This window comes from Pithys albifrons, chromosome 11 (genome assembly GCF_047495875.1).
Source record: "Pithys albifrons albifrons isolate INPA30051 chromosome 11, PitAlb_v1, whole genome shotgun sequence".
Classification (NCBI taxonomy): Eukaryota; Metazoa; Chordata; class Aves; order Passeriformes; family Thamnophilidae; genus Pithys; species Pithys albifrons.
Genome location: NC_092468.1, coordinates 17,485,859 through 17,500,219, shown reverse-complemented (window position 1 = coordinate 17,500,219; position 14,361 = coordinate 17,485,859). Strand labels below are relative to the sequence as shown.

The following is a 14,361-nucleotide window of genomic DNA, read 5'->3' as shown; positions in this document are numbered from 1 at the left end:
AGTTTCTCTGTCCCGATCTTCATGAAAACAGTGTTTGGCTTCATCTTCCTCTGCCTGTAAGGGCAGCTCCGGTGACCACTGCGCTGTGCTGCCCCAGCTCATGCCCCGCGCGGGACACCCGCCGCTTCTCCCGGGAATTGCCGACGGGAATCAGCGCGCCCTGGCGGGTCCCGGGAACAACACGCAGGGTAGGCGGGGCCAGCAGGTGGTGCGCGCGGACGTCCCGCCCGCTGATTGGTCGCCAGGCCCGTCCGTCACCGCGGAGGGGGCGGGGCCGCGGCGTGGCAGCGTTGCCTGGTAACGGCCGGGCCGGGCAATGGCGGCCCCGCGGTGAGGGGGCAGCAGGGATGGGAGCGGGGCCGGGAGCGGGGCCGGCCGGGCTGAGACCCCCAGAGGGGACCAGGGGCTACTGGGTGGGAGGAGGCGTGAGCGGAGGGGCCCTGTTGGGGCTGGGCGTGGGGAAAAGGGTGTTGGGGGGAGCCTTGTGGGGAGGGTATGCGCGGAGAGGGGGAAGGGACGGCAGTGGGTCTGGGTCTCCTCAGAGAACACCGTTCTGTTCCAGGGTGCTGGAAGAACCAGCAGTGTGGTGGTTCACGGTGCTCCGTGATAAAATGAGAGGCTTTCCGTCCCTAAAGAAATCGGCCGTGCCTGTTTTGTTTCGCTGTTGCAATTCCCCAGTAACCCTCGCTTCTGTTGCAGGGTTGTGCCTGGCGATGTAAAGTCGTGGGAATAGCCGGCAAAGCTGCGTAGGATTGTGTTGAAAATGCTGGGAGAGAAAAAGCAATTAATGGTGAAAAGAGACCTTTACACAGACCCCACGTTTCCGGCCAGTGATACCTCTATATTTTTTGATTATTGTACCCCTCTTGCCCAATTCAGGGGCGAGATATCTTGGTTGAGACCTAAGGTGAGTTTTAAGGTATAAAAGGCTGTGATTTGATCAGAACTGAGCTTGCAGGTAGTACATGCAAGTTAGCATTGAATGCTAACGGCTTGTGGGTGTTTTCATTGTTTACAAATACAGAAGTGATAAAACCACTGTATGTCAGCATTAACAATACATTTTTATTACAGTTTATAACCCTGGGTGCTTATTTGTAGGTTTGATTTAAATCCTCTTGTAGAGATTTTAAATTTTAGGGACTAGTAGAAATTCAGATATTTTATTATAAATATGTTTCATTATGCAAATAATGTGCATACCAAGTTAGAACACAGCGTTATGTCACTCCCAAGTTTTTTGATATATTGCATAACTGTCTTGAAAACAAATAATTGGATTTTAGGATTTTTCAGAAGCATATTGCTTTTTTTTCGATTGCTGATTATTAACAAGAAAGAAAACTTTTAAGCTTATAACTTGTCATATGACTTGTACTGCTTTTAAACTTAGAGCTGGGTTGCAGAGCAAGCCATATGAAAGCCAAAAGCTTTGAATGCATTTCTGCAGTACACTCATTTAAAGTGAAGTATTTATGATACTGCCTTTGTGTGGAGGGGAAAAAAGGGCTATAAAAACATAATAGAAGAAAAAAGTATGTTGTCTTCAGTTGTGTGTTCTGCCCTGCATCTGGGGGTGGCTGTAGAACAGCAGTGGAGCCTCTGGGTGTCAGGTGGGATTGGCAAAGAGCTCCCAGAGCCCAGAGTGCAGCTGCTTTTGTGCTTCACACCTTCATTGCTGCTGGGGGCTGAGCAGTTAATTTCCATCTCTTGCAGTGTTTATATGTGAGAAGAGCCATTTAAAAACTCACTTTCAGATATGATTCAGTGTTTAGGACTTTACATTTGAAATTACCCCTCTTGTTACCAACTAATCTCAATATTCAATAGTCAAGGATATTGAGTGTTGTGTTCAGTTCTGGGCCTGTCAGTTCAGGAAAGAGATTGAGGGGCTGGAGCAGGGCCAGAGAAGAGCAAGGAGGCTGGAGAAGGGACTGGAGCACAAGTGCTGTGGGGAGAGACTGAGGGAGCTGGGGGTGTTTAGGCTGGAGAACAGGAGGCTCAGAGGTGACCTCAGCACTGTCTAGAACTCCCTGAAGGGAAGTTCTGGCCAGGTGGGGGTTGGTCTCTTCTCCCAGGCACTCAGCAATAGGACAAGGGGGCACAGGCTTAAGCTCTGCCAGGGGAAATTGAAGTTGGGTATCAGAAAAAAAAATCCTTTCCAGAGAGAGTGCTCAGGCATTGGAATGGGCTGCCCAGAGAGGGGGTGGATTCCCCATCCCTGGAGGTTTTTCAACTGAGCTTGGCCGTGGCACTGAGTGCCATGATCTGGTAAAGGGACTGGAGTTGGACCAAGGGTTGGACTTGATGATCTCGGAGGTCTTTTCCAACCCATTCGATTCTATGATTAATCTATTTTTATTTGCCCTCAGAAAAGTTTTTGCCTTATGTTGATTTGAAGATTTTTGCGGCTTGGGGCGTGCAGTTCAGTGTGGGTGGTGTCAGCTCTGTCATAGTCTATCATAAGTCTAGCAAGGAGCTGATGAATTATGTTGTCTTTCACTTAGTGCTGCTTCTGCTAAGGTTGCACCTGATGGTGACATTTGTGTACTAAAATTCATGTGGGAATTAGATTTAAGTCACACAAAGCACCTGCAAAGCAGTCACAAGACATTAATTTGTTATTGCTTGCTTAGGCTGTGTCTGCAAAGGAAATTTTCTGGAAATAAAAATACCCTTATTTTGTGAGAGGACTCTGGAGCCCTTCCAGTCCCTGAAACATGGAATTTCTTATAAAGTCATGCAGGATTTGCCTTTAACTGCTCTTCTTTTAATTTAGGACATTTGTACTTCTCCTCGATTATTTTCAAACAATGTGCAGGATGTGCAAGTGAAACAAGGAATTTTGGGAGACTGCTGGTTCCTCTGTGCCTGTGTAGCTTTGCAGAAGAGTAAATACTTACTGGACAAGGTACAGAGAAGTTTTCTTCACCTGAGTGACATTTGTGTATTGTTCTGAAGTCCAAAACTGCCATATGAGTATTGGTTTCCTTATGCTCAGTTTTACTGGTTTTGGTGTCAAATTTTTTGCTGGTTTTGCTACAAATGGTTGAAATTCAATGTGTTTTAAACTTTTTTATATGTTATTTTTTAAAAAATTCATTTTTTGTCTTGATTTTGGCTTTTGCTCTCTAGGTTATCCCTCCGGGTCAGCCCAGCTGGACAGATGAGTCCTACCAAGGCTGTTTCACCTGCCGGGTCTGGCAGTTTGGGCACTGGGTGGAGGTGACCATCGATGATCGCTTGCCTTGCCTTGGGGGCAAACTCTGCTTTTCCCAGTGTCAGACAGAGGATTTGTTCTGGCTTCCACTATTGGAAAAAGCTTATGCAAAGTATGGGAACACTGTTACTGAGGAAGATAGGAGTACAATACTTGTGTGTCCCTTCTGCTTCCTTATTTTACCTGAGTGCTTTGGCCATAGATCTGTGTGTTGTTCAGTGTGAAATTCCTGGGTGTTGGTGTTGCCATCCTGGCTTGTGCAGAAGTTACTCTTTAACTGTAGATCTGTAAAGTGTGTTTCTAATTGTATATGAGGTAAAATAGTACTGATGATCTCGGAGGTCTTTTCCAACCCAATCGATTCTATGATTCGATTCTATGTTTCTATCATAGTCTTAGGGAGAGAATTCTGATGAAAAGTAAGAATTGATGTTAAGTTGCTGTCCATTACTCATCTAAGTTATTAAAGGAAGATATTATACTAGGGGAGATGAGAGCTCAATGAAAAGCAGAAGGCATGCAAATATTTTCATGGAAAGCAACAACATTGTGTGAGTTTATGCTGGTTGAGGCTCTGGTTATGTGAGTTTCACTTCACTGCTCTTTTGCATAATTGGATAGTTTATTATTTTAACAAGAAACGACTGTAGTGTTAATATATTTGAAAGGGCATCTGTTTTATGGTTTATGACACATCCATATAGAAGCTGTCCAGATGGGCAAAGCAATTTGGAGACAAAGTGCACTGGCAAGACAGACATTTAATGTCCAAAAGAACTTGGATGGACCATTGTGTGGTGGCCAGCAGAGGGCAGAGAAGGACTTCAAGCATGAAGTAATTTATTGAACTGTAGGTACATTGAGTAGAAGTTGTAAAGCAGCAATGTAATGTTAAAGCTTCTCTGTAGGTTTGAAATGTAATATTCTTTGGTTTCTGCCAAGATCTTACTGTTCAGTCTAATAATTCTATTATGGTCTTAATTTCTTTTGTTATTTTTTGCATTTACTGCATCAGGTAGGGTAGTCTCTTGGTTTGCTTAGATTGTTGAAGGAAGTGCTACTCTGGTTGTTTGTGCAGAATGAACAAAGAATAATTGAAGAAGAGGAAAAAGTACTTTTTATTTATACAGAATGCAGTTGGTATGTCATGAAAGATGATGCAGGGCATGGATAATAAGGTACAAATGACTAGTATTAGACTACAGCAGTTTTAACACAGGATGGAATGAATTGTAATAGACTTTCCTTCAAACACTGGAATATCTGATGGCTTTACATACTCTTTAGATGTTGTATTCTATATAAATAATACAGTATGTGCTTTGTCTTGCCTGTTCTGGGATATGAGGAAAGGTACAATCATGATTGTGATATAGGGTGGGGTTGAAAGTACTTAAGAGCTGTGTTTTTTAGTTCTGCTGTTTGTACAAACTTTTTCCTGTTATTTTTTATTTCTTATTTTTTTTAATTAGGGTGCATGGATCTTATGAGCAGTTGTGGGCAGGACAAGTGGCTGATGCTTTGGTTGATCTGACTGGAGGAATTGCTGAAAGATGGACCCTGAAAGGGCCTGGAAAAAATGTGGAGAAAGAGAAGACTGGCAAGGTTTTGGAGCAAGCAGTGTTTAGAAGACTAATGAATCTGAAGGAACAATGTGTAATAAGCTGCTCAGTCCTCAATTCCAGACAAGGTGATGGTAAAAGTAAATGTCTCTACTTACAAGGCTTCAAAGCACAAAGCAGCCAGCAAATACGAGTGATAATTCTAGTACCATTCCAGTTTAATGGATAAATAAAAACTTAAGTATTTTACTGGGTTGAAGATGGAGGGTGCTTTTGAGGAGTGTATTTTGTATTAGATGCTCATCTGGTCAGTTCTCAAAAAGAAGCACCCCCCGTACCCCTCAAAAAAGCACCTTAAAACTGACCTTAAAAATCCCAGTGAATTTCAGCATGATGAATATGTAGGTATTTGAAATCAAGGAGTGGGTTAATAAGCTTTAACATTTTATTTCTAAATGGTCACAACCAAAATGAGCCATTTGGGGTTTTTTTTGTGCTATTCTAATACAGGTTTTTTAAAAAAATTTCCTTTTATCTCAAAATTCCCTTCTTTCACAGGATAGTTTAATGTCATTGTAAAACATGGAACAAGTTCTTTTGTTTATCTTCAAATGCTCTTCTTCTATTCAGGTTCAAGTGAACTAGGAGAATTTCATGCCTTTATTGTGATAGACACACTGAGTCTGTCTGAAGTGTCAGGCAAGGAAATCTTCCTCCTACGAATACGAAACCCCTGGGGGAGGCGGTGCTGGAAAGGGCCCTGGTGTGAGGGGTGAGTAGGTTTCTTTGCATGTGAAAATCATTGGTGAAAGTTCTGAGGCACAGAGTGTATCTGTGTGCTGCACAGCCAGACACTGCTAATGGTCTGTCATGGAGGAGAGAGACTGCACTGTGTGTGCAGAACCTTAGAGAGCTGGTAGTTCACACAGCTCATTGGTTCTGATGCTGATCATTTTGATATCCTAGTCCTGGTAATCTAAATTATTTTATTTATTAAATCGTATCTTCTTATTGAGATAAACTCAAGGTATTGGTTTATTGTCTGTTTCTTATTTTTGTTGTCCTTTTCTGTTGTTCTGCAATTGATCTAAGTATCTTTGATTATGTTTGTGACTTGCAGTCACTCAGGTTTACTTGACCCTTCTCAAGCAATCTTGGCTCAGTTGCAGAAAACAAGCTAAGCAGTATTTATAAAACAAAATATAGCAGAATGAAAGATACTTCTATTTGTTGCTTCTGTGCTGTTATTTCTGTAGATTGGTATGAGTAGGAAAAGCTGGAACCAAGTCCATATAAAGTAGAAATAAAGCAAAGATTGTTAAAGGAAATGCAGAAATATGTGCAGCAGTTCATATAGCAAAGGAACAAGAATGAAAGGGCAGACCCCACTGGCTTATTTTGAAAAGCATTAGCATGTTTTGTCTCTACAAAAGAACATGCAATTCTTGACCCAAGGAGCACATGTTCAGCATTAAAATATGGTAACAGTATGATGATTATATTAATAAACCTTTTTGTAGAAGTAGATTTTTTTCTCCCAAGTTAAATAGGTGGTGTGGTTGTATTAATTGAGACTTCCACTGATGTTTTTTGCTTTTGGCATAGTTATGGTTATACAGTTGGTGTCTTGTAGTTTCTTTGCTGAACAGTAAGTGGCCATGTAGTTGCAAGAGGATCGTGTTTCATTGGGTTGCCTTCAAACCCTGTTTTATTCAAGTGCAGAACTCTTCTTTTTTGTTAGTGAAACAATGAAAAATACTGAAACTACTATCTTTTAATGGCCCCTAAATAGTGAGGTGTTTAAATTCTTGGTTTATAGTGGCTTGGCCAGCAGATCCATGGGGATAACCAGCTGCTTTATGCAAATGACAGTTTTTGATGTACAGCATTAAAATTCTTTCAGAACAGTCACTGTGCAGCTTGTTTTACTTTTTTGTCACTGTTTTTAACAACTGTTAAAAATCTTTGGTTTGCTCTCATCTGTGTGACTTTACTGACTGTTGTAAGTAAAGCACCTGTTCCACCCTGAGATCTGTTGCTTTGTCCAGTCAGGTGTTAGATTGTTTTTAGGTTTTCTTTAATATGCTGACTTTTACTTTCTGTGATCCCTCTCACTAAGCATCAACGTGTGTGCAGAAATATTCAATGCAAATATTTGACAATAAAATTAAGAAAACTCTTCATCTGTCCTGTTACATAAGATACTTAGTAGAATATTGTTCTGAAACTCTTTTGGGCAAAGAGCTAATGTCAACTTTTGTCTTATGTGCAGTGGGGAAGGATGGAGCCAGCTAGATCCAGCAGTTGCTTCAGAACTGCTCTCACAGATCCAAGAGGGAGAATTCTGGGTTGATGAAGAAGAATTTTTCAGGGAATTTGATGAGATTACCATGGGTTTTCCAATCAATGAGGAAGGACACCTTCAGAGCCTGTATACAGGTATGGTATGAGAAAATACCTTTCTCTTGCAAATTTTATTATGTCAATGGGAAGGACTGATTTGAATTGCAAATGGATCCAACTAGACCTTTATTTCTCTTTCTCAGTTTTTCCCTCTCCTTTAGACCCATAGGCTTTTTCTGTCTCTACTGGGAAGAACAGAAAGACAGGAGGAAATTGAAGCTTTGATGTTTCTCTGAAAACCAGTTACTTTCTAGTCGGTTGAGAGATGGAGTGTTCTCTGTCTAGAAGACTGTTGTTCTGGACAGCCCTGCAATGTTTTGTTCTTAGTGGTAGATAGACTTGGGATTTCTAGAACAGTTTCTTTTGTAAAAATCATGTCATCAGTCTGCCATTAACAGTTGTGCCATTAATTCTCATGCCCCTGAAAGTCTTGGTCATGAATTTCTGCTTAGAGAAAGTGTCAGGGCTATGACAGGACGTTTGGGCTGGGGAACCTCTGCCCTGTATCTGTTGTATGAAATTAAGTAGCCTCTGGTGTCTGAAATCCACACCATATTTTTCTTATTTTGTTAGAGAAAGTGCTGTACCACTCACAGAATCTTTTTGGATCCTGGGTGAGAGGCCAGTCTGCAGGTGGCTGCCGTAACAACAGCAGCTTCCCTACCAACCCCAAGTTCTGGCTGAGAGTCTGTGAAACAAGTGAGGTGTGCATTGCTCTGCTGCAGAAACACAGGAAATACAGCACTGACTGGGCTGGAAGGATTCAAAATCCAACCCATTTAGCAGAGGAAAATCCATCTTTGACGGAAGTCATACAGGGGAAGAATTACCAGGCTGTGGGATTGCATGTCTGGAAGGTAATATGTGAGTGACATTTTTCTTTCTGCAAATAGAAACTTTAAAGCATTACTGAAACATTGAGCAAAATCATTCATTTCCTGTGGCACTGGTACAATTCAATGGGTCATGCCTTTTTGCATCTCTGATTTATGCTGGAATGGTTCTGTTTATCTCACAGTTAATGACTGTATAAACTCTTAGTGGACTAATACTTTCTTCTTATCACTGAGCACTTGGGATTGTTCCAAACATGCATGACATTTCAGGCTGATTATTTAAAGACCATTCCTAAATGTACTTCTCCTGAATATTAACTCTTCCTGCTCCTCCTTGATGTTCAGCTTATCTGCTGATATACTCCTTGTTTATTTTTGTAACTGTATGCATGTTTAAAAATGTTAGATAATTTTGAGTTTTATTAGAAACTACTCATTTTCCCTAAACCACCATGCATCATTATGCATCTGTTCTAGGTGGAGAAGAAACGATTTAACCTTCCAAAGACCCTCTCTGCTCCCCCAGTTGTAGGTACCGTCTGCCATTCCTACGACAGAGAAGTCCATGTGTGCTGTGACCTTTCACCTGGCTTTTATCTTATTGTTCCCAGCACTTTTCTGAAAGATGCAGTAGGGAATTTCTTGCTTCGTGTGTTTTCAACAGGAAGGATCTCTCTCAGGTGGGTTTAAAATAAAACAGAACATTTCTTATGGTTGTTGACATAAATACATGAGATGTAGCATGTGAATGTTCAAAATACTTTTAAGGGTTGTGCAGGTTGTCAGGTAACAGCATTGTTTTGTCTTTGAATTCATGTAGGTAGTGCTCTGGTTCCTTGTTTTTGTCATGAACCTGCTACTGCCTCTTGTTGAAATGCTAATCAGAAGTAGCCAGATGAGTAGCATCTTGCCTCTAAACTGCAGCTTAGTGCTAAATGCAGAGGCAAAGTGTCCTGTTGGCAATGTGTTTAAAAACTGTTCAGATTTTTTTATATTCTGGTAGTACACAGGTTTTATACATTTTAGTTTCTTTTCTCTCTTACATTTGATAGTGAGCTAAAGCCACCACCCACAGATGCTGCTCTCTGCGAAGAGCTCCCAGCTGGTGAATGGGAGACAGTGCAGCTGCATGGATGCTGGAAAAATGGGCAAAGTGCTGGAGGCAGCAGGAACTTCCCCTCCTTCCATACCAATCCCTGCTTTCCCCTCTCCATTCCTGCAGGACCAGGCAAAAGCAGCGTGAAAGTCACGCTCCGTCAGCACTGCCAGGATAGCAAGTGTTGTCCAATAGGTTTCCATATTTTCCAGGTAAGGCTTCTGGTCAGTTTGTTGGCTCATTTGCTAAGGGTGAAGCTAAATGTCAGTTAGTCCAGTACTCCTTGCACTTTGCAAGGGACTTGCTGCTTCCAGGAGAAACAGAGGCTGATCCTGGGAAGTAATTATCCTGAAAAATATGGAATAACTACATAGTTACATAGCATAGTAACCAGCTGATTGGTTTCACTGAATCCTTACAATGTTTTAAATTAGCCTTAGAAATTATGAACTCTTTGAGGATTTGCAAAGAATCCCAGTGTCCTGGTGATCGAGGATCAGACCTTTTGGTCATTCATCATGAAAGCTTACTTTCTTCATGCTTAATAATTATTTATTCATAGGCAAGTGATGTTGGATCAAAAGGACTGTGGTATCTTGAAACAAAGCAAGATATGATTCGATATGGACAGTTACAGGTTCTACACGGGCATGTGCCAGTGATCAGTTACATAAAAGTAGCATGAGAAGCTGCTGGTTAGGTAGCTGTTTTGCAGAGAAAGCCAGGTTTATTTCCAGAAAACATGCTTCAAAAAAGCTGTTCCTTCAGTGAAAAGTCTGGAGTTGAGCATCAGAAGTGATCAGAAAACTTCAAATATACAATATGTGAAGAAAGATTGGCATTTTTATGCCTGTAGGAGACTAAGGTGAAGTCTAATATGACTTTTTAGTGCAGGAAAGACCACTAGAAGGAGGAAGGACACAGTCTGTTCACCAAATCCATGAAGTGAAAAGCAATTGCATTAGGCTGCAGCAGGGAAGAGTGAGGTTTGACAACAGAAAGCTTTAGAGGTGTGTGAGTAGTGGGTTGCATAAATTGTCTACAAACATGCTAGGAATGATTCATCTGTACTTAAAACTGCCATCTGGGTTTTCTGGAAGCCTTCCATCCCTCTTCTCTCTAGCTCTGTACAGCAGAGTATCTGGAGTGGGATAGAGATGGACCATACCATACTGTGGTGTCCTAGGAATGAAACATTGTAAGACCTGAAATCGCTGAAAAGGGAGGCATGTTTGCATTCTGTTTTCTGCAGGTGCCTAATAGCAGCTGGAAACCACAAACAACTACTTTTCTACACTTGGAGCCACTGGTGAGCTGTGTTCCCCATTGCTATTCCCAGGAAGTAAGCAGACTTTGCAGCCTTCCTGCAGGAAGTTATGTCATTATACCTTCTACATACTTGCCCAATACAGAAGGCAACTTTACAGTGGTCATAGCAACCAAAATAGACAGGTAAAATTATGTTGCCTTCTATTTGCATTTCTATTTCAGTCTTTTTCATTCATGTATTGCAGGATGTTTGGAAACAATAACTGTAGTAACATGTTCTCACTTAATGGAAATTTTTTTTAAAGTCTTCTACTGTTTTGTTTGCATGCTCTGCTTACCACTTTGATTATGTTGGAAGAATGACTGAAGAAAGAAGTATTTGTTAAATCTGCTTGCTTCAGTTGCTGAGTAACTGGTGTCTAGTGCTGGAGAAGATGGCACTAAAGCAACTAATTACAAGCCGTATCTATGTGTTAGGATTTATGTTGAAATTTAACTGAGATTTTTAATAATCAGGATTGTTTTTGAGAAAATGTGATGAGTAGCAAGCCTTACTCCAGGTCGTGTCTCCTGATGTAAATAACAACAGGATTGCATCTGAGTTTTGTGGCTTCCATAGGATTGCAGTAAGATTCTATAGAATTATATCAAGATTCCATAAGGGAAAGGATTGGGAAAAAAAGCCATATATAAGTCTTTTTTTTTGAAAGTGGGATAAATAATTGATATTTACAAGATTCCTCAGTGCTTTGTGCAGAAATAAGTGTGATTTGGGTTTTCAACAGGAAGCGCATACACAGCCAGGAGACACTTGGACAAGTATTGCAAGAGGTAAGTAATACATTTTGATGGATGTGTCTTGATATATTCATTCCTGGTGTCACCATAGATCTGCTTACTTTAATTATATATCATATCCTTCCTCCATTGGATTTGCCATGATATTACTTTGCTATCCTACAAATTCTAATTCTGAAATTCTAATGACATTATGGTGTTGTAAAGACTTACAAAAACACAGCAAAAAGAGAAGATCAAACAGGCAATTCAAAGATCAGCTTTCACCACTCTAGTTTTTTATTTGCTTCCTTACAACCAACGCATTTAGCATCTTAACCATTATAATCCTTCCCAGTGTGCAAGCTGTTCTGATCAAGTTAATACCAGCTGTTTCATATTTTGGCTTTGTGTTTTGCTTGATTAGATATGCATGTAATATTGAAGGGTTGTATGTGAATGCTGAGTAACTAATAAAGTGTGTGGAGAGGAGAACTTTGAATGTATTTTAACAGTTGTTCAGAGATAAGGGAGTTGAGTGGTGGATCAAAGCATGGCCTGATAATACTCTGCTTATTAGGTGGAATAAGAACATCTGGATACTTGGGTCCTTTCCTTTTGAGGTCTAAACAAAACAAAAATGGTAGGAAAAACTTTTCACCCAAGGTTAGAACTGGCTTACTTATTTTCCTAGTCTAGGTCATGCTGACCAATGGCTACATTTTGTCCTTAAAACCACACGAGCAGTATGGATTTGGTGTGCTTCCCAAAAATGGGCACAGACTTTTGTGTACTTTCCACATGGTTCTGGTTGTTTTAGTATTTAGAAGGTGAAGTATGTAATGAAAATCCTTTCTTGCTGTTGTTTGGGAAATAAAACATTGCAAGGCCATTATATCAGAAGGAATCTATTGAAAGATATGTTTCTTACATTCCTTGAAAATGGAATCAAAGGAACAAACAGTTTAGATGTGTAGGGACTTGAAAGCTTCGAGAATCTGGAAATTGCAGTTATAATTTTATTATTAGTAGCAGAAATTTATGTCTGAATCTAATCTCCAACAGCATGGGATTTTCTGAACAACAGACTTTAAATCAGTCTGTGCTTTTGGGGTTTAACTTCTCAGTGGGCAGACTGCCTAGATCCCTCAGGAGTTGTGCTGGTGGTTTCTAAGGGATGCATGACAACTGCAGAGCTGGATGTCAGTGTATTTTTCTAAAAGTTTGACTGTGTTTTCTAATTACTGAAGTGATGGAATTTGTGATTTTTAAAGATTTTTTTAAATGATGTTACATAGGAAAAGCTTGCATTTTGTCCTTAATTTCTAAATCTTTCTTGTCTCCAATTAATTTTAAATACTTATGAATTCCTTCTTGACAAAAAATACCTCATGAAATAGCTCTTTTTTTCTCGTATTGCTCATTTTCATATAGATTTCCTTTACAACTGTGATGAAAAGGTAACCTGGAATTCTCACAATGGTTCAAGAAATATTGGAAAGCCAACGAATGCCTCACCTCTTGCTCTCCTTGCTTTTACATGAAATAACAAGAAGATGCCCTTAGTCCAACTGTTTTTCATTGGTACCAACTGTCAGGCTACAATGACTTCTTAGTAAAAATACCTCCTTTAATCACATACACTCTGAATATTTGTTCTTCCCATTTTTTAAGAACAAGCATTGTACAGCAAATTATAACATACCTCAGTTCTTCAGAAATACAGGTGAAGAACGTGTGCATGTTTTAATCCAAGCTGCAGTTTTGGAAGAAAACCAGAAAACATGTGCAAAGCCAGGTTGGATGGAGCCCTGAGCAATCTGGTCCTGGGAAAGGTGTCCTTGCCCATGACAGGGGATTGGAACCAGGTGATCTCTAAGCTCCCCTTCCAACTACAACCATTCTATGACTATGAAATAATATTTTGTGAAAAAAAAAGTTATCAACCTGATGGAATAACTTCAGGTGACTAAAGGGGTAAATGTGGAGTAAAAAACTCAAGTAGAACATACCTCAAGAACCATCAAAATACACTGGAGTAAAGGAAGTCCAAGCTTGTATCCGACACTGCCAGTCGTGCTGCTGAGCACTTTGCCTTGGCCCGTGATGGAACCACACAAATGGTGTATTGAAAGGAGACTTTTTTTGGTGAGTTTTTCTTTAATGAACACCAGAACAGAAAAAGACAAGACTTGAAAACTTTCAAACTATCATGTCAGACTGCTTTTGTAAATCTGTAAGAATGTGTTTTATGCAAGATCTGCCCTCACTGTAAGAAATACCAAGTTTAAGAGATTTTTCTTAATTTATGATTGAACGAATTTCTTATTAAAGCAGGGTTTTTTAAATGTTATATTTTCTTCAATAAAATTAAAGTAACATTGAAAGTTTTGAAATGGCTTTTATTAAAAAGGTGAGAAACTTAAATTATATTGTTTGCATTTGTTCTGTGGCAGTAAACTCTACAGTGTGGGGTTTTCACCAAATGGAAGGGAGTGTGTTTGGAAATACTGAAGACTGGAAAACTGGAAAGATTTGAAAGGAGAATCAAGTCTTCCATTAGTTTTATGTCTGAGAAATATGTAATATTCTACTTCCGCTTTTAAGTATATCCTGCCATAATTTATGCTGGCTCCTGTTGAGATTTGAAATTTAATGCTTTTAGGATACTTGCAGCTGAATTTTAAATGCTCAAAACCTTCCACATCTGCTTATGTGGAGAAAGAACAAAAGAAAACACCCTTAGTAATAAATCACTACCATGCCTGCTTTAACTAATGTTGACATTTTCATTTATTTTCTTAATTTCTTGAAGGGCTGTTCCTTTCTCTTCAACTAGGAAATGATTGGATCATACAATAGTATTTACAAACAGAAGAAGGAAGGTTTGCTGAAAGCGCATGGACTTGAGTTGTGGTGAAAAAGGAATTGGATACTGAGAAAGTAAAAAGAGATGTAAGGATTTCTAGATGAGCCAGGGTTATGAGAGACCCCATTGTGCAATCAACTCTGTGTGAAGTTTGTGCTACACTCTATCATGCTTGTGGGAGTGTGAAAGGAAAAGGAGTCAACAGCTGAGTGCATGTACTCTGTTACCTTCTGCAAAAAGATGTAAGAAAAGATCTGTGAACTCAGAGAAGTAATACCTACTGAAAATTTTCTTTTTATGCATCCTTTCTGCATCACAACAGCTGTGCC

At 40.0% G+C, this 14,361-nt stretch overlaps 1 protein-coding gene across 3 annotated transcripts; it reads left to right on the top strand.

Annotated features, from left to right (window-relative positions):
* The first annotated feature begins 99 nt into the window (after positions 1-99).
* CAPN10 (calpain 10) lies at positions 100-13,970 on the top strand. 3 transcript variants are annotated; one of them, XM_071566192.1, is made up of 13 exons: positions 100-188; positions 700-907; positions 2,780-2,911; positions 3,136-3,332; positions 4,693-4,910; positions 5,413-5,554; positions 7,055-7,221; positions 7,759-8,042; positions 8,499-8,701; positions 9,074-9,329; positions 10,370-10,569; positions 11,172-11,217; positions 12,598-13,970. In XM_071566192.1, the coding sequence occupies exons 2-13, from the start codon at positions 764-766 to the stop codon at positions 12,625-12,627; spliced, it is 2,019 nt and encodes a 672-aa protein (XP_071422293.1). In that variant the 5' UTR covers positions 100-188; positions 700-763; the 3' UTR covers positions 12,628-13,970. The 3 variants fall into 3 exon arrangements, with proteins under 3 accessions (XP_071422293.1, XP_071422294.1, XP_071422292.1); XM_071566193.1 differs by lacking the exon at positions 100-188 and adding an exon at positions 258-330 and having other exon boundaries at positions 10,457-10,569; XM_071566191.1 differs by lacking the exon at positions 100-188 and adding an exon at positions 258-330.
* Positions 13,971-14,361: the final 391 nt, after the last annotated feature.

What these genes read in the sequence shown, in the direction of transcription:
- CAPN10 (XM_071566192.1), top strand. Translation starts at nt 764, where the DNA reads ATGCTGGGAGAGAAAAAGCAATTAATGGTGAAAAGAGACCTTTACACA. An exon ending in TGGGATTGCATGTCTGGAAG is followed by an intron (nt 8,043 to 8,498) that starts GTAATATGTGAG and finishes CATCTGTTCTAG; the next exon opens with GTGGAGAAGAAACGATTTAA. An exon ending in ACAGGAAGGATCTCTCTCAG is followed by an intron (nt 8,702 to 9,073) that starts GTGGGTTTAAAA and finishes TACATTTGATAG; the next exon opens with TGAGCTAAAGCCACCACCCA.